Source organism: Candoia aspera, chromosome 1, assembly GCF_035149785.1.
Source record: "Candoia aspera isolate rCanAsp1 chromosome 1, rCanAsp1.hap2, whole genome shotgun sequence".
Lineage (NCBI taxonomy): Eukaryota > Metazoa > Chordata > Lepidosauria > Squamata > Boidae > Candoia > Candoia aspera.
The window spans coordinates 53,419,484-53,446,571 of NC_086153.1; the positions used below are offsets into that span (position 1 = coordinate 53,419,484).

The 27,088-nt window shown below is 35.7% G+C and overlaps 1 protein-coding gene across 1 annotated transcript; it reads right to left on the reverse strand.

Annotated features, from left to right (window-relative positions):
* Positions 1-785: 785 nt before the first annotated feature.
* On the reverse strand, positions 786-25,705 carry LBR (lamin B receptor). The gene is made up of 14 exons (XM_063304180.1): positions 25,547-25,705; positions 20,661-20,838; positions 17,311-17,508; positions 11,800-11,883; positions 11,227-11,407; positions 10,836-11,032; positions 9,834-9,888; positions 8,463-8,657; positions 8,159-8,262; positions 7,682-7,807; positions 5,756-5,924; positions 4,148-4,228; positions 3,913-4,035; positions 786-3,394 (listed from the first exon to the last, which is right to left on the reverse strand). Exons 2-14 carry the CDS (start codon positions 20,823-20,825, stop codon positions 3,234-3,236), a joined length of 1,839 nt encoding a protein of 612 aa, XP_063160250.1. The 5' UTR covers positions 20,826-20,838; positions 25,547-25,705; the 3' UTR covers positions 786-3,233.
* Between the last annotated feature and the right edge of the window lie 1,383 nt (positions 25,706-27,088).

Here is a 27,088-nt window from a genome sequence, read left to right on the forward strand (position 1 = left end):
AACTGAGGAGAGCTCGGCCACTGAATTCTATACGCTCAAAACTGGGAGGAAAAAAATGAAGAGGGGAAAAAGGTCTTGACAGCATGGTAGTTATTTCCTCTCCAAATGACCTACATCTCCTCTGAAAATGTGCCACTATCTTCCTAATGCCCCATCCTGATGCAGTTCTTGAGAAGTTAAGAACTGCTAGCTAGGTTGTTCTGTGTTCCCATCTCAAAAGAATGTCACCCCATGAGGCATATGTCAAATTGCTGGCTTTAAATGGCATCCCATGAGGCACATGCTATGGAAGTATGCAAAGGCAGGAACAAAGAAATTAAGTGAAGGCAGTTCTTTTTATTCACTGTAACTTGGCCACTATTAGCATAGCCATGCACAGTTTCATTAGAGAAATTTCACACAGAAGTGGAAAAAAAAGAAACAATTCCTGCAGACTATGCTGTTCCATCTCTTCAAAAATGTAGAAATAATCAGCTGGCTGAAAAAAATCCAGGGTAACTCCCTGTGGGTATTTCTAAACTGTATACTAGCAAAATTTTGCCAAGGCAGTTGACAATCTAATTTGTTAAACAAACAAACAAACAATGCCTTTTCTTCACTAAGGGAACTAGGGATTATATGTTGAGTGTATCTAAGAAGAATGTAGGTATCTATTTTTTGCCACTTCTTCTCAAGGTAAAGAAAGCAGGAAGGAGAAGAGGGAACCCGAAAATTCTTAATTTCTTTCTATGAAGAGTATGAGAGATAAAATCACTTATCTAAACCAGTATGAATATAACCAATCCTGGCCATAAATGCAGCTTCTACTGGAAATACTTGATAAAAGATAGCAGTAAACATCCATTTAATTGACAAATAAATATTAGAAGTCTGTCAAGAAAGGGATGCAAGATTCTTAGTAAATAATTCCGCCTGCACAAAACAATTTTTGGACTAAGTTTTAATAATGCAAGTTATTTTTCATGAAGTGAAATCTAAAGTACATTCTAGATGTAAAAAGAAAAACAACAATCATGACAAACTGCTGTTTATTTTAATTAAGAACTATATTCCCTGGGCAATATACCTATCTAAAAAATTTCCTCCCTTCATAAAGTTTGTGTAGAATACCTGAAAATCATGGAATGTCCATAATACCTATTGCTTATATATACTTTCATGCCCTGTTAAGAGTGGCCAGGGCCACAGCCTCCATCAAATCTAGCCAGTCTGGCCAACAGAAAGATGTAAGATGTAGTTCAAAAGTTCTGGAGATTGGGGGGTGGGTGGAGAGCATAATCATCACATAATAAAAAATGTCATTATCATGTTTGGAATAGCTATTCCCCCAAACCCCAGATTTAATTACTACAAGCTCATTCAAAAATGATTTTGTTCAGAACTAAAACAGCTCTTCTAAAAATATAAGGAATAAAGGTTGCCAAACATTACTCAACTGTGCGAGGGTCCTTATATTGTAAAATTGGGCAAATAATAGGTTAAATAGAGAGAATTCACATTTTCCACAAAGGCACACAATGCCCAGCAAAAGACAGTGGTTACATAAAATATAGTACTGCAAAGGGAAGAGGAAGAAAGGGGGTTCTGCTATATTGTGTAATTATTTCACAGTAATTATTGCTGCACAATATTTTGGAAGTAGCATAAGCTATGTTAAAACAGAAAGCAAAAGTTATGAAGAATATGCTACATATTCATATATACAAACTATAGGTACCCAAACTGGGTACTTTACATTGCTATTAAATGAATACTTTTTTTGTCAGCTATAAAATTATGAAACATTCAGTCTTTGAAACAATTATTTCAATACCTCTGCCTTCAAAGTTTATATATTAAAATAGCAATTGTTCCATCGATTACAGCCATTTAGATAAAAACTTTAACAGTAAAATTAGTTATTGTTAAAGCTTTGAATTACTTATACTCCATAGCTATAGTTAAAAGATATGAAATACACAAATATAAAAAAATACATTAGTTCATATGTGGTTGACTTTAATTTCCATTTCTTATTAAAAAGCTAATTTAAAAAGCAATTTGAAGTTCTGGCATTTTTTCTATATGCAACAATATAAAAAGGCAAAATAACCTACTTTGAGGTAGTAATGCCAAGTCACAAAATTTGAATACAGATTCTTATGTTCATAATGCATTTGTCATCATATTTAAATGAAGTCATTAACTCCTGAAATCTGTTTCACAGTAATATAATACTTTACAATTTTTTTTCAAAAATACTGGAAATGGTTGTAATTAAAAATCCAAACTTTAAAAAGCAATTCCATTTACAGTCAAACATTGTAAAACAAACTCTATCAATGTTATAAAGGAAAACTGTGGTATAAAGTAGTGGTTTGTAGGAAAAAATGCTTTTTCCAGTTTGTACAATATTCCACACCTTGCACTACTTTCTGTATCACTGTAGCACTATTGTTTTTTACCACTAATATTTCCAAAACCTGAGACATCCCATGTGAGCTGTATGGGACATTTTTATATATCCCCTTACAACAATCTGTACTATGTACAACAGTATTGAGCTACAGACTTCCATGGGTATGTTATAATCATTTTTCAGATCTTAAATGGGAGCCTGTTTTCATCAGGCAGAAAGGTCATATATTATGACTACTCTCTAAGCTCTACCTTTTTGCCAAAATCACTAAGGAAATCAGATGGGAAAACTAACTACAGGAGAAAATCTGAGTGAGAACAAATGTAATTAAAAAGCTTAGCATGAGCATAGTGAAGGTAGCTTTCCCCTGGATCTTGGTATACTGTTAATTTTTTATATCATGCTTTTTGACCAAGGTTCCCTTAAGCTATGAATGGCTAATAATACAAAATAAAATTATAGAGAAAGCAAATATTGGGAATTAAACCCTAAATTTGGTTTTCTTTCCTACAGGGCAGAAAATGAACATTACTCATCAGACAACCCATTCATAAAGCATACAAATTAACTGATACTTTTCATGCACTATACAACTAGTTTATTGTTTCTTAATAAAAAAAAATATGTCACTTAAAATGGCAAATGGTTAAAAAGTTATAAGGCTGCATCAATTAGTTTGCTGGTAAAAAAAAATCTGCAAATTCACTATCTAAATGTATTTTTAAGAACATCCAGAACAATTAACATATATTCCAAGTGCAAAGGTAGGAGGTATGATGTCTACAACAACGAAATTTTCATTGTCGAAACTGAGTATCCTGCATCAGGGAGTCGCTCAATAGATGTATGGAAATATGCGATATGGTACACGTTGGCAGTATTTTTCCCATGCCAAACCGTATTTTTTCTTACACTGATGTTCATCACGGGCTTCTCGATGAATAAGCAAACCAGTAAAATATATGACATAGAAATACGGTAAAATATGATTGAATCCTATAAAAATACATAGAAAGAGTCATTACTTTTTCCTTATCTCATCAGTTACAATGTAATTGTAAGTGCAGAAATATGTATAAAAACGTAATGTGAAGTATTAAAATATTTTAATTGTAATTTTAAATCTAGTTAATTTAGTAATTAGTAATTATAAAATATTTATGTGGGTTTTTAATTAGTAGTTTTTTCAACTACTGAAGCTTGTTTTTTATCATTACAAATGTATTCAGCAATGCACATATTTTTTACTCTTGTTACTACGCACATTTCATAGAAATATCACAAAGGAATATTGCCAGGAAGGACAATCACATCATTATCTATGGTATACCTCTTTATTTTTCAATTCTTTTCTCCTTCTGTGAAAATTATTTTCTTATTTTCAAGCATTTTATTACATATAACTTCTTAATAGTGAAAAACATTTATTACAGTCAGTAATTATCACTCCTTCAACAGCATAGAAATTCAAAAGAATCAGGAAAAATATAAGTTAAAATACTTTATTAACTCACCACAAGGTAGAGACCAAGCCAGAGCCATAATGATATCACCTAAATAATTAGGATGGCGCACCAAGCCCCACCAGCCAGATACAAGGAGGCTTTTTCCTGTTGCAGTAGGAATAACATTCAAATCTGTACAACAGTATATACAAATATATATTATAGAATGCAGGAGAAAACATACCTATGAATAAATTGTATGTAGATTATTGATACAAAACCATTATGTTTAAACAGTACTTACAAGCAAGTTTTGAATCCTTTGGATTTCTTCGAAATGAATTCTTTTGTGAGTTGGCAGCACGGAAAATGTAATATCCAACAACTTGGAAAAAAAGAAAAAGTACTGATTGTAAGATAGAAAAATGCCAAGCACACATATACATTCTATTATCTGTTATCATTTCACAATAATAATAATAATGACAATGGCAACATTATTTTTATGGATGCATATATTTTTCAATTCTATCATTGCTAGGTCCAGTCTTTAACAAACCAAGACTCTATTACTAATATGTCATCAACACTCTACCCTAGCAGGTAACACATTCACAATTCTCGACTCAGTTATACAAAGGATGGAATCCATCTTGGGTTTCCCTGCAGCTGGCCCCCTTTTTCCTTTCCTTTCCTAGTTGAGGAATGTTTTGGAACAGATTTGGAGGATAATGGAGCTGCAGGAGCTGAAAATTGCTATTGCAATTCTATACCATAAAAGCTTTTATCAATGAAAAGGAGTGAATGAAAAAAATGTATTAACATTTAAAAGTTAAAATTTGAATAATGGAATACTTTCATCTTTCTACATACTTTATTGTAATGTCAATTACATTCCCATTTTAGGACTTAGTATACTTCCAAGCTAATTGTTATGACAGATGTTACACTACTAGCGCCAGTATTTCACTATTATTCTAAACAATCCATAAAAATATGAATATTGTAATCACAGAGTTCAGAAAAAATCCTGGAAATCATCTAAGTCAAGGGTGGCCTTTTATTATTGTTGGACTATAACTTCCACAACAACTGACAACTAGGGTAAGGTAGAATTTGGATACATCATCATTTGCAAGTCCACAACTCCCTCAGTCTCATATAATCTCATCTCTTTCTGATCAATGACTGTATATTATGGTTGGTCGCACAGTCAGCCAGATGTTTAGACTGGATTTGGCATTTTTATCCACCTATCGAGTCCTTCCCAAGGACCTGGATAGGCAGTTGTTGGTTGATGGTGTTAAAGGTATCGTCACAGGATGTAAGCTGTTCCAAGTAAAGCTGCCTTTGGCAATTGACCGATGGTGACTTTGTCAATGCTGATGGTGTTCAAATGGTGCTCCAGATGTTTTGGAATTGCACCCAAGGCACCTATTACTATTGGTACTATCTTTGCTTTCGTTTGCCAGTTGTTCCACTTTTGTTTGCAGATCTTTATATTTTATGATTTTCTCCAGTTCTTTCTCTTCTATTCTGCTGTCTCCAGGTATTGCAGTATCCACTATCCAGACTTTTTTGTCTTTCTTATCAACAATTGTTAAGTCTGGGGTTGTGTGGCAGATGCTTGTCTGTTTGAATTCTAAAGTCCCAGAGCACTTTCACTTCTTCATTTTCTATTACTTTGTCTATTTTGTAGACAAAGGTAGAATTAGGATACATCATCATCTGCAAGTCCACAACTCCCTCAGTCTCATATCATCTCATCTCTTGCTGATAATTGACTGTATATTATTAATTATTCCATCTCCTGCTCCGTGCTGAATGGGGAGAAAAGTTTAGCTGAAATCTATTGTGCTGCACTATGTAGTAATGCAAAACAATACATTCTTATTACTAAGTCATAACTTACTATTCAGAGTCAGAATTGCAGAAGCTGCAGGCCATGAAATCTCATTTGGATTATTCACTAAATAGAATGCTTGTAAACTGTAGAGAAAGGGAACCCACACTAAGTCTCCAAATGCTAGCATGAATCCAAACCCCTCATTTGTGATGTCCATTGTTGTTAAAATTGCTTCCTAAAATGTTAACGGAAGAGTACTAAATTAGTATTTAGGTAAGAAACTTTCAAAACAGCTAAAATATTACCATCTTTGATTCTTGAAATGCATGCCCCATTACACAGGACCTTTTGCAAGGATACCTTTCTTTAAACCATTGAGAAATGCCTATAAATTCTGAGTTCACACTTTTCTAAACTAGAATACATTTATTTATAATTCCCATTTAGTAAGTTATTACTGCTGTACAAAACGCTCTCAGTCATTTCTACAATTTATATATCTAAGGCAAAATAAACTTTTTTTTAATATCTTAAAGATATTACAGCCTTTTCTTGTAGATTCAACTTATTCTAATAGTGAACTCAGATGACTGAGTGCAGAGATCTGAGACAAAATTGGGCTAATGATCAATAAAAGGGACATTTCAGTGAACTTCAATTATTTTTGAGATATGTGGAAGATAAAAAGCTTCTAAACTTCCTAAACTGAGATGGTCAGCAACTGGGTAGGGTCAGCAAAGGATAGGGCAGAAAATGTCCCTCTTTAAATGGTTCTGGGGTAAGAAGGGGATTAAAGGGAGAATGAGAGGAATTTACCTCTCAGAAGCCATAAACTCCTATTCCCATCATTATTTTCACAAATATGACTCCAAAATGATGCTGCTGAAATTCAGCCATTCTGCATAATTACAGCCTGGTTTTGGCATCAGTGTGCATGTGCATGTATGTCAAGTGAAGGAATGGAAATGAATTAACTCATATAGGCTTGTGCTTTTATTCTCACCCTTGTTTAAAAAAACAAAAACGAACAGAAACTAAACCATCCCTCCCCAAAACAAAACAAAAGTCAGCCACCATCGATATTCAGGAACTTTGCCTATGAATTCCAGCAATGCAATTTCAAGATTCCTAAAGGAACCAGTAATTGGACAATGAAGGGCTGCATATGGCCTGTGAGTTGCCCATCCCTGGCTAATGAACAGCAAACATCCTCAGTGCTTTCTAGATGAAGTGGTTGTACATGCACATGTATATAGAGGTCACTGGCAGTAATTTCTAAAGCAGCCTGCTTTGCAGTTTGAAAAATGGTGCTTCACATATACTCTTGCTTGTTGTGAAGTATCTTCTCTGAATGCTTTGCACAGCCCTAGTGTAATTCCTATTCTGAATTCCTGAACTTTAAATATATTCATCACTTTTTTCTGGATACTAAATTCTGACCACCTTCCCCAAAGACTTTGCCCTATTTGATTCATCTAGTTAAAAAAAAAAAGGAGTGCTATTAAGGGTTTATACAGAGCAGCAAATATGAAAAATACAATCACTGCGAAGTAACTTTTCAAGCTTTTAACTACAGTAGAACTCAATGTCATGTTAGCAGATTTTTCACTAACGCAATTGGATTTTCTGTTTCCTTGTAGCCTTCAAATCTATTTGTGAGAGCTGGGCTATCTATGGAACAGATTATGAATCCAAGCTGCAGAAGGAAGAGGAAATTATTACGCCTTCTCTTCTGTTAGTTTGTGTGGAGTAGCAGTTAAATGGATGGACTATGACAAGGAAGATCACGTTGAAGCCCATATTCAACTATGGAAGCTTACTGAAAAATTCTACATTAATCATTATCTATCTAACCTACTTTACAAGCTTGTATACCACCTTGAGTTTTTGGAGGAAAAACAAGATATATAAACCTTACAAGGAAATACACTTACAATTTTTAAAAATTAACAATAAGAATTCATTCTTAGAATATAATCAATTTCCAGTTACCTCATTCCAAAGAGCATCCACCACATAGAGGAGCTGGAAACTATTAACAAGTATCATTGACAGAGAGGGCATATTCCGATCTTGCACTTTCATCTCGGTCAAAAGCATGGCCAGGTTAATAACAGCCTTTAGAGAAATTAAATTGCATATTACCCATTTCAACCCTTAAAACTCTACAATGATCTAATTCAGCCTATATCATATAGTCATAATTTTAAATAAAATATTTCAAATAGCATCCTCCTCTTCACCAAAAACATTTCAGTATTTAAATACAATATTACGTATTTCATGCCCTTTTGCATTTAGCTTCTCTAGAGAAACTTCCATAACTATAAATTTATATTGTTGTTGCAGGTATGAATAATGCTGCCACAATATATTTTCCACTACTTTGCCCATTTCTTCCTCATCACATTATTTATTTTACTTACAAAATTAAAGAATGTGCAACAAGAGATTATTATTCTTACTCACCCAGCCAATTAGCCCTGGTCGTAACTCACAGAAGTATTTCAGATCAAAATTTCCAATGCGAGGATTTAATTCACGTCCCATTAAAAAATCATAAAAAATATTCCCTACAAATAAGAATATATGTATGGTTCCTATGAATTTGCTACTGAAAGCCCCATAAGAGATTATAAAACAAGAGAGGAATAACATAAATTACGGGGGTAATTGTATTCTGAAATGATACTATTTTCCGTACACATACATAAAAGCTTTATTAAGGGAGGCCAAAAGCAAACTGAGAATTTTTCCACAGAACTTCACTTACCAGAATTTCCTCCAGGGGATAATTCTTGCTCAGGTGCTTTCAGGGAACGGGCATAGAGATAAATGCTTAACAGTAAACTAAAAATTGTGGCACAGATAGCAAATTGCAGGAAGTGGTCATATAAGTAACAAAGCTCCATTTCAAAATACAGAGATATTCCCACAGCTACAGTTGTTAGGATAAAGGCGTAGATTCCTTAAAATAGAAGAGAAACAATAATTGAGACACACTTTTTCAAAAATAATAAAACAGGTACTATGATCTAGCAGCTTGCCACCAAATTTTCTACTGCAATTTTGATGTGAGGGAATCAGATCATTGCCAAAATCTGCTCAGCCCATTGCTCATCTGCAGTGGGTGTGATGTCTGAACTGACACCGTTCTTCACAACTGGCTAGACAACAAGAAATGAGAAAGCATGGTTGCTCATACATTTTGGTTCAAGTAAATCATCCAAAAAGCAATAGTTACGGCCTCAGTTCTGACCACGACTGCAATAGACAGGCTGAAACGGGGCCTGTACAAATCAAATCCCCAAGGAACAATTTGGCATAGCAATAGTATTCTATCAATTCTATCTCACTTAAATCAGAGACAAGGGATTTTCAATGCAGGATGTATTCCAGCCTACTAGAAACATCCTGTGAGACTCCCACCACCATTAACACTTATCTGGCCCTCTGTGACTGAAGATGTTTCTCATTCTGTAGTTGCAGGGGAAAAAATGAAATATTTTAAAAAATTAATTGAAATTTGACTACTAGCCTTCAAAATTAATTTTACATGGACAATTTATAGCTCACTAAAATCAGAAAATAATGTGATAAATAATAACATCAATAGCCAGAGTTGTTAAACTTTCTAAATAGTACATATAATTCATTCTTTAACGTATTAAAATGAATGGGTGATTAAAAACATCTTCTGCCTGCCACCAAAAAGCAACAAAGTTTTCACTATTTCGCTAGGGAAAACCATTTCAGAACTGGGAGGTTACAACTGAAAAGGCCCATCCCTGGATAGCTATTTTTCATACCTTAGCATGGGAAAAAAACCAGAACAAAACCTCTGAAGATGATTTTAGGTATGTGCAGTAACACATGGGAAGGAATATTCTGTTAAGATATTGGAAACCAGGAGGAGTCTGGTAGCATCTTTTCAGACTAACAAATTTTATTAAATAGCATAAGCCTTCGTAAGATACGGCTTAATTCATTCAGTGTGTGGAGTACTTAACTGATGTAGGATTTAAATCTGTTAAGATACTGTGATCCTAAGCGAGACAGGGCTTTATCAGTTAATACAAGAACCATGAGCTGCAATCAGGACCTTGAGAGTAAAATTCCAAAGAAACTGAAAATACATATTTACCATTTATTCTATACTCCAGCCTAATTCCATTCCAAAGAGGTACCCCTTCTACAATCTGAAAAGAAAAATATTTTCAGCTAAAATATTCAAATTTTTGTAGATAATGCAAGGGTAGTAAAAGAAATCAAAGGATTAAATTTATACACAAACATACACTCACACACGCACATTTGAGATATGGGAAGCAGAATTCTATATTGTACTACAAAATTTGTGTTTTCACCAGTATGAGGGAGTAAAACAAAAAGTAACTACTAGATCTTTCCACTCAATCATGGAGACCATCTGGAAAAAGACTAAAACTATCCATTACAATTGTTATCTGGAGGAAGATTGGCATTTTGTTTAGCATCTAATTCTTTGAATTTAGAGGTTTTATTCTACTGCAGGAATGTCCCCAAGCAGAATTCCAACCAGAATTTGGTATAAAGGTATGAAAGCAATCTTTGCCAACTCCCCTTTTCTTCTGCCAGTTCCCAGCACCATGTCCAAAGTTTGGAGGGTTCCTACCCCTCTAAAGCCTAAACCTTCTAAAGGGAGGGGGGAGGGGGGGAGGAAACTGGTAACGATCATCTCCTATTCAACTAGCAGAAAAACTTCACTGCATCAAAAACCATTGACAGACCCATTCTGTACATTGGATGATTTGTAGAATACTATTCAATGTTTCTGCAAGAGGATTTATTACCCTGGAGGAAGATGTGTGACAAAAGCAATATACAGTACGTTCGTTAAAAAAAAAAGAAACCCAAAATTAAAACAAAAACAATCCCACCACCACCAATGTGTTTCACAAAAAAATCAACACACGACTGAAAACTGAAACAGACAATTGCTCTTCTCTTCATCTCATATAACCATTTTATAATGGGGGTGCTGCAATAGCATTTATACTACATAAAACAGGATTTTTTTTAAATACTATTTTTACAAATGTGAAGTTAAAATGCTTTTTTATAAATTAGATTTAAAAAATCAAATTTCTACTTCTAGAAGTTTTACCTTTCCTATAGGCAGTAAGTAAAATAGGGCTTGGAGAAAGAACCAAAGAAGAAAGACACCAAACACTCTTGTCTCCCATAAATTTTGGAAACCTGGGAGTGGAGGAGGAAAATTCAAAAGACTGGGGTCTTTCTGTGTGCACATTAGCAACAAGTAGAACACAGTTCCAGGCAGAAGAAATATCATAAAGAAGGCACCTAAAAAAAAAAGTAATACAATTATTAGAATCAATTCAGTTCCAAGGAAGCCTTCCAGCAAGAAAGGCAACCAACTGATTCAAAGTAAAATGGTAGCTCTGTATGCACAAACTCTTATGTTCAAAGTTACTTTCTCTACTGATATGAATGGGAAGTTGTACAACTATAATTTATGACTTTCAAAACTAGCATACCAATTTTTCCTCCAAATACTAGTTCTTTTGTCTTCCGGCATACTTTTCCAATACTTTTTGGTGTTTCAAAAATTTTCTCTTCAGAATACATCTCCTCTCGTCTCTTCTCCTCCTTTCTAGGATGTAAACTGTATCGTTCCAGAATGCGCTCTCTTGCTCGCTCAGACTCAATTCTTTGCCGCTAAACACAAACAGCGTAAGAGGAAAAACAATTTGCTATCATTTATTAGTACATATGAAAGAACCATCCTCGGGTCATGTATTATTGCTCCTAAATCCCTCACTTGTTTTTGTTGCTGGCTATCTATAGCCATTATTTCCAATAGTCCATTTAAAACATAGCACGCATATATATCCCAGAGCAGCCAGTTATATGTGCAGTCAGCTCACTATCTATTAATAATGCATCTGCCTCTTCTTTTAAAAATTCTACGTTTCCTATTACATAGTAGTTTCAAATGGATATTCTTCTTCATTAAAAGACTGAAGAGGAATTACCTTTAGGTAGTTAAGTAGGTTCCTTACAATATTGGAATTCTATTTTTGTCAAATATTATTCTTAGTATTTCATACCTCTAAAATAGCATGAGAAGAATAATTCACTTCTGTGCTTTCTGGCTCTCCATTATACTGATTGGTATTATTTTCATGCAGCTTCTGTATTGAAGAAACAGGGTTTTTTTAAGAAGAGAAACTATTTTCCTAATAAAGTTATAATTAAATTTTCCAGTTAAAAATATTAAGTACAGACATAAAAAGAAACCAGATTTATGGACTGTGAATAAACATTTGAATCAAATTCTATAGCAATTTTATTTTGTGCTGTATTTTTGGTACTAAATTTATAGAAAGTACTCAAAAAATGTACTAATCCAGAATAACAAAATCCTATTGCCTTTTTGTTGGTAACATCATTAATATGCAAAAACACAAATTAACATTAGATTTATTGGCAAAATATAAAATCTAAACCTTCTAAACCAGCTTTTAACAGTTTGTTTTAAAAGTCTTAGATGCCAAAAGGCTTTTCCCGGGAGGGATGGTTCTGCAATTTCTGGAGTAAATCCTCAAATCTGGAAGCAATTTGAGGCAGTCTGTGAAATGTTCTGGCCCTGAAACAAGCCTATTTGATCAGAAACTTTATGTCCAAAACACCTCGATCCAATTCCAGTTCAGAGGATGTACTTCCAACAACTTCAAACCATTCTCAGAACAGCCTGGTTCGGAGAGAAATAGAATGCTCTGGAATTCTCTAAATGGTTTGGTCCTGGATTGATGTATGTTGCAGATCCCCAGTATCATGAAATTCTAAAGATAAAATCTTTCTAGTACTGTAGTTATTTGATATCAATAAGCTTAGCTATTTACATTTAAGACTTTTTACCATGTCTGTTGAGATTAAACAATTAAATGAGAGTTGAAGACAATGGAGAAATGGAAGAAGAAACTATTATGATTCCTACAGACTTTAACTCAGCTGTAAATCTTTAAGGTACACATTCAGACATACCTATAATACAGGTAGAACAAAGGGAAGCTAAGGATACCAAAACAAAAACAAAAACAAAAAACCCCAGCTCAGATCAATCTACAAAGTAAAGGATCCTAATCCAGATCTAGCACTGCATTTTCAAAAATAGCTATTTTCTTCTGATTCTTCAACCCTCCTTTAGCTCTGAGAACTTTTCTTACCTTGTAGGAACCAGATTAAGGTGTACTCTTTCCTTTCAGGGTAGAAAACAAATAAACAAAAGGCAAAATAGAATTTTCTTGTCCTCTTTTTAAAGCCCTCTTGAGGGGAATTTTCCTGCTCGTGACTACTAGTTCTTCCAAGATTGATTTTCTGGGGCTGTAATGGTGTCTGCCCAGTACAGCAGTCCTTGACTTACAACCATTCATTTAGTGACTGTTTGAAGTTACAGCAGTGTTGAAAGATTAACTTATGACTGGTCCTCACACTTATGATCGTCACAGCATCCCTATGGTTACGTGATCAAAATTTGGGCGCTTGGCAACTGGAATGTATTTACGACAGTTGCAGCATCTGGGATCATGTGATCGCCATTTGGGACCTTCCCAGCTGGCTTCTGTCAAGCAACATCAATGGGGAACCATGTGATTCGCTTAATGACTGTGGTGATTTGCTTAATGACCACTGCAAAAATGATGTAGAATCGGATGCAGTCACATGGTATCTCACTTAACAACTGCAGTACTTAACTGTTTGGTATATTGTTTTCTGCTACAGATTAAGGTTACTATGGTAACTAATCATTATGTGTTAATAGTTGAATTACCTGAAGGGAGGGCAGTTTGCTTGTTAGTTTGTTCCTTCTCTCTCAGGCTTGTAGAGAGTAACCAGCTCTCTGAGAGCCTGTGAAAATGCAAAGCCTGTAAATATGTTTTTGTGCTTTCTGTAAATAAGTTTATTTTTATAGAAATGCCTGGTGTGTGACTTTTCTGATCTCTCCTGGGCCAAATGCTTTCTAGCACTCTGCCAACATTAACAACTAATTTTTCAGTCCCTACTCTGGTCATAAGTCAAGAACTGCCTGTACTGTATCCAGCTAAGTTTTCAGTTGAGACTCAGGTTTTCCCTTCACTGTTTTATGTCTGATTCTTTTGGAACAAGAGTATTAGACCAATCAAAATGACTCCTCCTGTTAAGAGAGCATCCTAAAGTAGATTGATCTGCCTACCATCTCCAGGATGGGGGGAGATAGGTGGGTGGGAGGAACTGAAGAGGAGGCATTGGAAGCAGTCTCTTACCTTACAAAGGCTCAGGGCTGGGAGGGACCAAGCTGGGAATAGCTTGGATCGGAGTGGGTCCTTGCCTAACGACTGGTGGGATTTGGTTAATGACCGCAACAAGAACTGCCAGGATTGTCATTGCTAAGTGGTGCAGTCATATCATGTCGCGCTTTACAACCGCATTGCTTAGTGATGGAAATTTCGGTCCCAATTACTGTTGTAAGTCAAGGACTACCTGTAAACCATCTCTGCTAATCAAAACAAATTTAGTGTTTCTGGTTCCAACTGGACCAATTAAAAGGTTATTAAGATTTGTACAGGGTACCAAAGACTGGTCATACCTATTCAAATACAGTGCTGCTCTGATTAGAAGTCAATGCCAAGATCCAAAGTGATGTGATACCAACAGCCCAAGGGCATCCAATTTCTTCCTAGCATAGGGTACTGTCATTGATGCTACATCTCTTCCCTGTGGAGATGACTGGTAGGAATCTCTGGCATGTGACTGGATCTTTTGCAGTTTCAGCTGAAATCTGCAATTGGCCTAGATGGTTCTGAAACCCTTTAAGGTCTGGGGATAAAAAGGGCGAAAGGCAACCTTCTTGGAGGTTTTCAGCTTGTTTTCAATTAAAATTTCATCTTACTTGCTCTGAAAAGGCTTTTTCCCTGACCAAAGGCACCCAGTGACACAGTTGACATTCCAATTCTTAAATTATGTTGCCTCCTGGATGGGACATATAAATTTCTAGCTGTAAACTGAACACTGCCTAAACTGGAATCAGCCTAAGGACTGCAGCTTTTGCCAGATTATTGATTCTTTGTCTGATCTCACCAGGTTCTACAGGAATGAGCTCTAACAGCTGTTTTAAGTACAGAATGAAACTCTGGCAAAAGAAGTGGCTATAGCTGCTCTGTTATCTCCTGCAGAAGCTTTTCTGAGAAAGCTATCATCAAGCTTTTCTGAGAAAGCTATCATCAGATGACCAGCTGTCATCTGGGTGTTTTGGAGTACCTTCCCCATCCTTAATAAATTGGCTCTAGATACTTAAGAAAGCTAAGAGGGTATTTATTAAGGGAACCTGAGAGAATCAAGGACCTTCTGGGGAAAAATGGATAGGTCCAAAGAACTGGACTTATCCACTCAAATGTTAATATTTCACTGAAAACTTCCAAAACAGCAAATCCTAAGCCACCTGAATGACTAAACTTTTACTTTGAAAAAAGGAAACCAGCATTTTGGAATAGGATAATTGTATCTGGTCAATTGTGGCACTTCTGCCCTCTTTGACTAGTAACTCTCTTACTTTCTGCCTGGAGGAATTAGGGATATCACAAAATGAATGAGGCAAATGAAAGCTAAGCAGACTGGTGCTCCAGACGGGGGCAATCAGTGGATCTGTTTTTAAGTGACAGGGGAATAGTGCTACTGAAACTGTAGGGGTGAGAGGAGGAGTACTTGGAGCCTGGAAACCTGTGGCACTTACATGCTGCCTATCTGTAAATCTGACTTTTGCACCCTGAATGCTCAAGCCAAATGGGAAAATAGATAATTTCCAGGTTTTTTGCCACCAAGACAGAAATAATTAGAATTAATATTTGATTTCCCCCAAAACTTGAAAAGCGAAGCTCCAAAATTAAGAAAGCACTGGATGGGGGGAACTTAGCCAGGATTATATGGCTAACTCAATTTCAGAACTCCAGATGGAGTAAATTGCTACTGATCATACGTGATGGAGGGATCAGCCATCTGACCTGCAGTGGGCTCAGTCCAATCTAGTTCCCTGGAGAAGCATTTGTTTCTGACTGAAAGAGGCATATGGTATGTAACCAACGCTTCTACAGACATAGCTGGAGCTAAACATTTCTGAAAAGAGGAAATTCACCAAAGCAGGTTGCTATTCCTCCAATAGATCTGAATTCATTGCCTGTGGTATTCTTAAGAAACCTTTCTTTTTCTCTTAGGTTTCTAATTGTCAGAAAAGTTGCTACAGTAATGCAATTTAAGCATTTTCTAGCCTTGCTCTATTTAATGTAGCATTCTAATATAGATTAGAACATTGTTTTACCATCCTTTTACTGCAACAACGTTTGAAGATTCTGCAGTCAAAATGCCCTAAACTGAAGTGCAGCCACTATCAAGCCATATTTTCCTGTACTTCTCATTAATGTCAATAATAGTTGGGCAGTGTCTAAATCTAATGAGATGTAAGTAAGTAAGTAAATAAATAAATAAATAGTCTACTCTGATGTTCTGCAACATGCAATACTAAACTCCATAATCATTACTCTCACCTTGATGGACTTTTAAGGCACTAGTGGACTACAACAAGTTCTTCACAGATATGTGAAAAATCCATCATTCCTGGCATGGAAAATTCTGGAAACCTCTGAACTATTCTCCTCCTCTAACCCATGCCAGTCCAGCCATTCCAAGAGCACTAGGCAGTTTTAATGAATGGGAGGTTCTGTACATCCCAAGTTCTTACTGAATCGTCATTTACTGTTTCTTTAATTTAACCAAAGCAGAATGAACAAATCATACAGAAGTCATCAAAGTAGATTAAGTATCAAAATTCATTTTAAAGAAATTTTAGTTACCATAGTTTATAGTTACTGCTAGTATTCACTAGATATAACAATAGCTGTAACTATGGAGCACGGAGCCTCTTGTAACATGCACATACAAGAAAGAGAGAATAATTGCAGGAAAATGAAGTTCGTGAAGCAAGTAGAGCCTCTCCTCCCTTGGAAAACTACCAAGTGGTTCTTTTCACTTTCCCATATGCATGCTCCATTCCATTCCAACCCATTCATGCATTAATTTGAAATTTAAACAAATTGCACAAATCCAGGATATCTAAATATGTTTACCACATTTTCTCTCAAAGTAAGTATTTTCAGCCAAAATCTACATTAGGACATTTAAGAAGCACTGAAAGTCAATCTATATAGATCTTGGGAGCCTATGTCAGACCAGTTTTTTTTAAAGTAATAAATACTTATTTCTTTAGGCTCCTTCTAAATCTGAATGGCTTTATGACAATTAACTTCTACTAATTGACAACAGATTAATAAAATTACTGTTATCTCCCGTATCTCATTATTTCATCTTGATTTGGGAAGGAGTATGCCTCGGTAAAGTTCCTACTTTGTTCTAATAATTCCTAGGTTTTGGTAATGTATAAACAGCTAATGAAAAAAGCTTTCAGTTCACACTGATGAACAACTTAATTAAATCTAAGGAACTCATAGGAATAATAAACAAAATACGAATACAGCTTTGTAAGAACCTCTCCCCACAAAAAAAAACAAGAGTCAAGATAAATCAAATACCAAAGGAATCAGATTAGGTTCCCCAATCATATTATTTTCATTTTTTGGCTCTCTGCTTCGTGAGGAAGAACGTCGTTTGTGTTTTGCTGGTCGACCAGGTGAACGAGATCTAGAGCCTGATCTAGACCTGCTACCACTGCGTCTTGATGGAGAACCTGAAGAAGAACTGCTTTTTCTAAATCGAAAAGATGACACAGACTGGAAGAAAGCAATTAAATAAAATTAGTTATTCTATTACAGCTTAACTAACTAGCAACTAATTCTTAATATCTGTATTTTCATTAAAAAGCTGCACATTATTTTAAATAATTCAGGTTCTAGAGACATCACCTAAGAGAGTTAAACCCAACGAAATGATAGGAAAATGCAACTGGTTCAGAAATCATGTGATTAGTAATAATTCTAGCAATATGTGAATAATATATTGATACCCATCTAAGATACAGTAAATCCTTACCTAATCATGACCTGTTTCAAAAATTAATATGAACTGTATTAAAGGCCTTTCAGCATCTAAAGGCAACATGATACTTGCCAAGGATGCCCATTTTCTCCTTTACTTTTTAATTTAATCTTAGAACTGTTAGAGATATAAATTAAATCTTCTGATATAGGTGAGGTAAAGGTTGATTCTTTAGAATACAAGATTTTTCTTTATGACAAAATGTTATGTTGGTTATGCTTAGTAACTGTACTTCCCCATTATGAGCCCTAATGAGTAAAATTCAGTCATATAGCTTATATTCTGGATATAAGATTAATTGGGGTAAATCTAATTTACTTCCTTTAGGGTTGAATGTCTCACCAGAATGGTGTACACACACAGGATATGTGGTCTTTATTAATTTCATTAAATATTTAGGATTTATATTCCTAAAGATATTTTAAAATTTATCTAAGTTAATACATCTACTATGCTGGAATTTTGATAGATGGTATAAGATACCTTTGACTTGGTGGGGTAAAATAAATGTAATTAAAACAAATATAACTCCCAGACTTGTATATGTTTTAAGGGTGATACCTATATTTATTCCCAAAAATTATTTTGATCAAATTGAGCTTTTGAGAAAAATTCATTCCAATAAAATTACTGATACTAAAATGTAAGCCCAATTATGTTTTTTGAAATCTGAAGATTAAAGGTGAAATCAATCCATCAAAAGATTGTTTTTCCTATCTACTGGACACTATCTAGAATGTTTCGTAAAGGATGGACTAATGATTATTTATTATGGCATTGCAAGAAATGTGAGGGCACTTTAACTCATATGTTATGGCCATGTTCTTCCTTATGCCACTTTTGGAGTATTATTACATAATAAGTCAACAGAATTATTGAGAAAACTCTGGCTTTTAAAGACATGAGTATTGTGCTGAATTATATATAAACTACTTGGAATTTAACATGCTCAGAAAAAAGATGGGTTTTTCATGCTCTAATAATACCAACAATAATCATCCTTAAGAGATGGGAAAATACTTTAATACCAGATATAAAGGATTGGATTTCAGAAGATGGGTGATTTAGCAATTTTTGAGAAAATTATATATTTGGTTAATTAGAAAATGTCATATTATCTTTCCCTTTGGAAAAAATTCTTGGACAGGTTTGGTCAATGTTGAAAGCTTAGTTTTTGTTTTTTAAAAAAAAACTTACAAGATCAGGTGAACTCAGGATATAGTTGCAATTATAGTTCTTGTCTGTTCTTTTTATGCATTTTCTTACTGTGCAACATTTTTATTTCCTTTTATTTTTGTGTATGGTAAATTGTTCATTTTTATTTTACATTATGTTGTTTGAAAATGGATTAATAAACACTATCTGGTAATTAAAAAAGAAGAGATAGAAAAATGAATGATAATAATTGGCAAATAAGCCAATTGTGAAAATTAAAACTTACAAAAATTTTGAAGGTTGGCTTATCTGTAGATGGTGCATTTTTCATGGTATTTTCATTAAAATTTGAGGGTCAGCTTATCTGCAGATGGGTTTATACCCAATTCAGTGTGTGTGTGTGTATTCCATGATACATGGAATTTCAATTTTATTTACATTTAAACAAAGTTTTGTATTTTCACACTTCGCTGTGTGATCCCAATAATTAACAAAGATCTGGTAGACTTGGATGTATAGTAATCTCTCCATTTAATGGCTAAGAACCTCAGCTCAGAACCTGAGAACCTCAGCTTTGGGATGAGGCTCAGAACCTCAGAACCATTAACTGAGGCTCAGGACTTCAGCTTCCATTTGGCTCCTTAGCTCTGATATGTCTTTGGTTTATCAACTTTAACACCTACAAGTTGAATTGTTTTTTTTCTCATATGCAAGTATGTTTTTTCAGCTCAAAAATCCCCTTTGTTATTTAAGAGACATTTAACTTTAATGGACACCCTTTTCCTCTATTAGTACATTAAATCAAGGGTTTGCTGTACTGAGCACTTAAGATTCTTATATGCTAAAAACAAAACTGATTAGAACATTAGATTTATTTTCCCTGGAGTTGCTAAATAAATTCAAAAGCAAAAGTAGCCATAAGATTTCTTCCCAAGAGTAATTATTTAATTCATCAAATATTTTGTGGTACAAATGAGCATAATAAACTCAGAATCTAGTCCATTTGAAAATTTTCTTGGTTCAAAACTTTGCAAGAATCAAACACAAAGTCAGGAAACTTATATATAATAACAATTACTGGGCTTCTGCAGATTTTAAAATGCCTCTGGAAAACAACTGAACTAATCCCAAAATGATGTGCCTCAGGTTTACACATGTAAAGCAACTGGAAATCTGTAACCTTTCAGACAGAGATAACTCCTGTCATATCTGACTTTAAACAAACTACTTGGAGGTTGATGGAATAATGTATCATCTAGAGAATCAGAAGATGCCCAAACTTGTCTTGCACAAGAAAGGAACACTTTTAACATCATGATACTTTACAGAAATAATGCTTTCCAGAAGAAAGCACGGATAGTGATGTTAGCAGGAGAAATTCTGATGAGTTTAAACCTGGAGAGAGGGAAAGCAGCAGGCAACAACCACAGAAGCTTGCTCACCAGGACTCTTCCCTCCCTGCATATAGGGTCATAACCACTAACTGCCTTGTTAGGCTGATCCTAGAAGTTTGTTTGTCAATAATATTTATTGTATTTTATAGTTTATATTGCTTGTTAGCTACTTTGGGAGCATTTTATCATGAAAGCAGGGACAGAATTAACTATAATATACAAACAAACAAACTTAGTTTTGGTTAACATGTGCAAAATTGTATATCCTTGACAAAAGCTTCACAAGTAAGCTAACCAAAACTTCAAATATATATTTACTAACTCCAAAGGTTACTTACCCTCATATCGTTTTCTTTCAGATTAAGTTCAGTTCCATCTTCATATTTAACTGTATAAAGATGTGTCTGGTCATCGTAACTGATTACTTTTACTTCATAGTATAACACACTTCCAGGCCATCGGCCCATTACCACTTCTTCATCTGCAAACTTTCTCCTGGGCATTTTTCAACCAATTCTAAAAAGAAAAAAAAAGTGTTTGCATGTGTGTGCGTGGACTAATAAATTAAGTTGTTATTTTTAAATTTGTGGACATTCAAGTCCTATCTTAACTTCTGTTTGGTAGATTTGGAAAATAAAGTTATGCCTTTTTGAACAGAAAGGCCACATAAAAATCAAGCAAATAAATAGGCCAACTCTTCCTCCAGCTGAATGAGGGTAATGAAACAGATATGTGGACACTGCTCAGATTAACTAGTAAGGTGTATAGCAATTAAAGGATCTGATACAGATTCCACTGTTCCTGCTTCAAATAACCAGTTGACATTATGAAATTAAACCCAATGTGCACACTGTGACCTACACAATAATCTGAAACAGAAATTACAGACTTCTTCATTTCATTATATTTTAGGGTTTATTCCAAAATCAGCATTTCACTAAACTCATCAAATATATAAAATTACAACCATTCTGGGAATAAAAATTTAAGGTAAGTGCGCTGCGGGTTAAAGCGCTGAGCTGCTGAGCTTGCTGATCGGAAGGTCGGCGGTTCAAATCCGCGTGATGGGGTGAGCTCCCGTTGCTAGTCCCAGCTCCTGTCAACCTAGCAGTTCAAAAACATGCAAATGTGAGTAGATTAATAGGTACCGCTTTGGCGGGCAGGTAACTGCGTTCCGTTTAGTCATGCCGGCCACATGACCACGGAAGGGTCTATGGACAAACGCCGGCTCTTTGGCTCGAAACGGAGATGAGCACTGCCCCCTAGAGTCGGACACGACTGGACTTAATGTCAAGGGAAACCTTTACCTTTACTAACAGATGAATAGCAAAGTTATAGGGACTACTAACACAAAACTGTAAAACTTTATAACATTAAGTTCTAAGTATAAAAATTGTACTAGCTATTGATACTAAAACTATAAAGGCTAAGAAATGGCAATGCAGTATAATAAAACAGCAGCATACCATAAATTAGAATTTAAAAAGTCATCAGATCAAACAATCTGGACTATGTGGTATAATAAACTAAGAATTTACATTACTATCACTGTGCTGTAGATTCACTGTATTTAGTTAGGTTCAAGATCAAGCACTAAACCCTAGGCTTGAATGAAGGGGTAATTTTTTCCTCAAAATATTTTTAACTCCTTAAATTAACTTTTCCAGACAGTTAATACTAAATGTGCCATTCAAATGAACAAGCATTATAACTGTATACACACGTTTAACATAGCTGAGAAGAGCCAGCATGGTGTAGTGGTTAAGGCATCAGGCTAGAAACCAGGGGACTGTGAGTTCTAGTCACGCCTTAGGCCCAGAGCCAGCTGGGTAACCGTGGGCCAGTCACTTTCTCTTAGCCCTAGAAAGGAAGCAATGGCAAACCACTTCCGAAAACTATAAAGCAAATAAATAGACCAACTCTTCCTCCAGCTGAATGAGGGTAATGAAACAGATTAGTACTGTCGAGAAAACTGCAGGGATTAGTCCAGGCAGTCGCCAGAAGTCAAAAACTGATATAAAAGCACAATTCATTTTGTCTGTCTGTCTGTCTGAAGGAATAAAGGTGAATTTACAAATTCTACAATTAACTTCAAATTAGATTGCAATCCCACATTCACTTGAAAGATTTTCTTAAACTGAAATAATTACCCAGATGCTATATGGTTCACAGATTTGTATATATGGAAATGACAAAAATTCTAGAACAGCTCAGTCAAAATCCCTCAAAGCAGATTTTCGTATTTAGATCATACTTCATATCAGCGTTGGTCCCCCTCACCCCTTAGATAGGGGATTAATAAGAGATCTCTAGCCTCCCAAACTACCTGACAAATATTTCTTATGATAGGCATCAAACAGCCTTCTTACCCACACTAAATGCTCTGCCTTTCAAGTTACTGGAAGGAAAGTATCACAATATCCCAAGAACAAAGCATACAACAATGTAGATTACATTTAGCAGAAATAATAGACCCTGTAGTACTCCATTCTGCTATTTATGCAGGGCTTCAAAATGATTTAATATAACTACACATTGTTATATAACCCAGGTCAGAGACAGCATATGTAAATTTAGTACTGAATTATCAGTTCCTGTATGAATCAAATGAGGTTGCAAAATTTTGCTCAACCACCATTTATAACAAAATAGATAGTACTTCATATCACTATGTGCCTTCCTATGGGTTTTTATTAATACAGAACTACCTAGTTTCAAGGGACAAGCTCTGATCCCACAATAGCTTTGCAAATGACTTATTTACAGAGTGAGTTGTAGAAAATAATTCATGACTCCTCTGCTTTATGTAAGTGAAGTGTTATTTTTTAAAGGACCTTTTTTATTATGTTCCATGTAAGTCAACTGCTCTTACTGCAAAGGGTATATATATGCAGGAACCTGCTTCTTTCACCATATCCTTTAGATGGTAGTATTAGTAATAAGTGAAAGAAACCTTAGTTCTAGTCTCTTTAGTTCAGAATTAGGATACAACAGGATCTAGAAGAGGGAACAAATTTCTTACTACAACCAGTTTGCCATAAAAACATGTCATCTGTCAGAATTACATTCTCAACGGAATAACAGGTTAAGATCCGCACTCTACAAATATTTCAAATATTTATTTTAAAAAAATAAACATTTAAAACAGCTTTTTAAAAACTACAATTTAAGCAAATATTTTGCTTCCCTCCCTTTGGGGGGAGATGGATGGTAGCAAAATTTAATAAATAAATAAACTTTTATTTAGAAATTGTTTAACTGACAGACATGGCTCAAAACACAGAATCACATCAGTAATATCAACTATTCATACAATCCATTTGTATGGATAATGGATTTCATTTTTTCTTCTTGAAAAAGACCCCATAAGCCACAATTTTTGCTCCCTTGATTTATAGTAATTTGGATCATTTGGTAGTTTTAGTTTAAATTAACATTTAGTTCTGATTGACTTAAATAGCTTTTTCCAAGCTTGGTAACCTAGCTGAAACGGAATATCAGATTTTTATTTTTGTATCACACCTTACAGTATAAAAGTCTGAGGGCTTTTTTGTTTAAACCACTTATTCAAAACAAACATAACTTTTTCTAAGCAGATATTCGTCAGTCACCATTCTCATTTATTCATGGGTCTCTGAATGGTCCAGTCACTTTTTCTGTATCCTCTTGACTTGTTACCACCCATCAATTAACATTAACTGACAAAATAACTTTCTCCTCCAGACAGCATTTATTTAGAATGTCATATATTTTTTTCCAAAATCATTTTTGGTTCTTCCATTATCACCATTCACTGGAAGGTATAGTGCAACTACCAATAGCCTATGGACTCCTATTTTCATATGCACCCAAAAAGAATCTACATGACACCAGTTCATATTTTAGCCCTTTCATTCATAATTAAAGCTACACCTTTACTTCTGTATAAGTAGCCATCAACTCCACAAGATCAAGCTCTTGTCTCTTTATATCCTTTCTCTTTTTCTTAGTTTTACAACATATCTATGTTCAGAAACACAAAGTATCTGTTTTTTGCATTAATTCATGCTCTTTATCATTCACTTCTCTTACATTCTAAGTTGCAATTTTCTATACACCATGAACTTTATCGGATAGGCACATATTGCTATTGAACTCTAGCACCCATCATGTAGTCAGTCAATGAAGACTTTCACAAAACATTTAATAAGTGAAGGCTAAGTTACCAGCCTTAGTCACACCTGTACCATATTCAGAAATCCTAAGTGACTTTCCCAGCTGTGGTGTCCAATTATGAATTCCCTCCATCCAATTTTCATTTTATTTTGTTGCCACTTCACATCTCTTTGGGGATCTTCATTATAGTAAAGATATTTTTGTTGATTTTACAATAATTACAGTGACTTTGAACAATGGGTTTGTTTAGGTGTATTTGCTACATATTATTTACTGTACTACAGTCAATTAATAGATACTGGTCAACTTAAAAAACATCCTGATAAACTTTACAATTCTGTTTTTCTCTTTCAGAAACTATTGGTTCTAACAAATTCTACGGTACCTGTGCTTCAAAGGTTGACTATTTCAAATATGAACTTATAAAAGATTGTCTTTTATTTGCTTCTCCTTCGAAACAATAAAACTATCCGAAGGAATTACACTGCTAAACGGATTAAGAGTGCATACGACGCAGCAACATACATTCTCATTTAAAGGACACGTGAGAACTTTTCCAAAGCATATTAATTCCAAAAGGAGTGTCAATTTTGATGGGGCTGTCTCCCTAATAATGATCAAAGCTCTAACTGCCTCGGCACTATTTCGTTATAATTAAACTTCTGCTCCCACAAGCGCTTCGCGTCTCTCTGTAGGGAGAGATCAACCTCGTCCAGGAAAGACGATTCCTTTGCACGGGTTCAGCGGCGCCCCCTCGCGGCCCCCAGTGGAACAATTCTAAGGTTTCGTCAAAAATCGCTCGCCCAAGGAACTTCGAGGGTAAAATTCAAGCGAAAACTAAAAACAGCGGGAGCGAAACAGTTGAAGGGAGATGAGAAGAGCGGCGCGGAGTGAGAAAGGAACCCAAAGCCGACTGCACTAAGTCCGCCGAGGCCTAAGAAAATGGAGGAGGAAGGGAAGGAAGGAGCCACAAGAGGCAAAGGAGGCGGCGACCGCCCGGTGCCCTCCCACCTTGGGAAAGGCGCTGAAGGGGTGTGTCCCGGCCCACATAATACGTACGCGCCCTCACCTGGCGGCTACCAGCTTCCCTAGTAGCTGGATACAAAGTTCTCCACTGAGCGGCGGGAGTCCTCGGAGAGAAAAAGGGAGCGTAGAGCTCAACGGCAATGCGAATAACCGCCTTTAGCGACGGTTGCAGGCGGGAGGACAAGGCGACGTTCCAAATCCCTCCCCCCTGTCCTGCTGGGAGGCGCGAAGGTCGAGGCGCCAACCGCTACCATTGGGCAAGGCAGAGCGTTTGAATGGGTCCTAGCGCCCATTGATTGGCTGCAAGTCGGTGGCGCGTTCCTCCCTCTCATCGCTCCGAGTTTCGCACCAAGTTCTGCCTCCGCTTTAGACAATGACATAGTTCACTCGAGGGAAATAAGAGGAAAACCTCTGTTGCTGGACGGCGTTAAGTACTCGCTCCTCTTCAGTTGGATTGACGTAGTTTTCCCTGTTTAAAAATTCCCAGGTCTAAATAGCGGGAAAAAAAAAGTTTCTTCGGTTCTGTCACCGCTGATCCGAGGACGTGCAGGGACCACGGAAGATCATAGTACAAACTCTGAGAATAGATGGGCGAAGGTTCCGTTTTTTCCTCCTCAAAGAACCCCGTGGCTAGGTTTGCCTACGCCAAAAGCAGATGGGCTCGCGAATGTGCGAAGCCAAAAAACAAACAACCCATATTGTGGATTAGTAGAATGTGTGAATCCAGAAACTGACTTATGAACAGAGGTTTATAGCTGGGGGTAGACAGACAGTCACGATTAATTCTGAAAACATTGTAAAACAAGCCGTGGCTTCGTGGGATGCATGAATGCCATTGGGACATATGTGAACACAGCCACTGTGACTTTGTCAATCATAATTTTTAAACCTGATTTAGTTTTTTATGTAAATGCAGCCATAAGTTAGGAAGAAAGCCAGTTTGGTGTAGTGGTTAAGACACCAGGCTAGAAACCGGGAGTTCTAGTCCTGCCTTACACATGAAGCCAAGGGTAACCTTGGGCTAATCACTCTCAGCCCTAGGAAGGAGGCAATGGCAAACAGCTTCCCAAAATCTTGCCAAAAAGACCGGCAGGGACTTGTCCAGGCAGTCACCAGGAGTCAACACTGACTCGAAGGTGCACACACAAGTTAGGATGCCTCTAGTCCAGCCCCTGATTCAATCAGTGATAAATTAAATACTATACCTCTACACTCATTTTCAAATAAGGGTACGATTCTATGAATGCCTAATCCAGATGATTAATGTCCGTGGGGCTTATAGCAAAGTAAATGTATTCAGAAATGCATCTTAAAAACATGGATTTTGACACATTTTTGTTCAGTAACAAGTCTCATACAAGCTAATACTATTCCATAATTTACTGTTCTCCAGATAAATCAGGCTAAATTAACTATTATTACTATTACTATATTATTACTATTACTATATTATTATATTATTAAGAATAATATTACTGTTATTCTTAGAACTCCAGCTTGAGAAAAGGTGGTATAAAATGAAATGAATACAAATTCATGCCATTAAAATTGTTCTTTCCAGGATGCTTACTATAATTATTGGGAA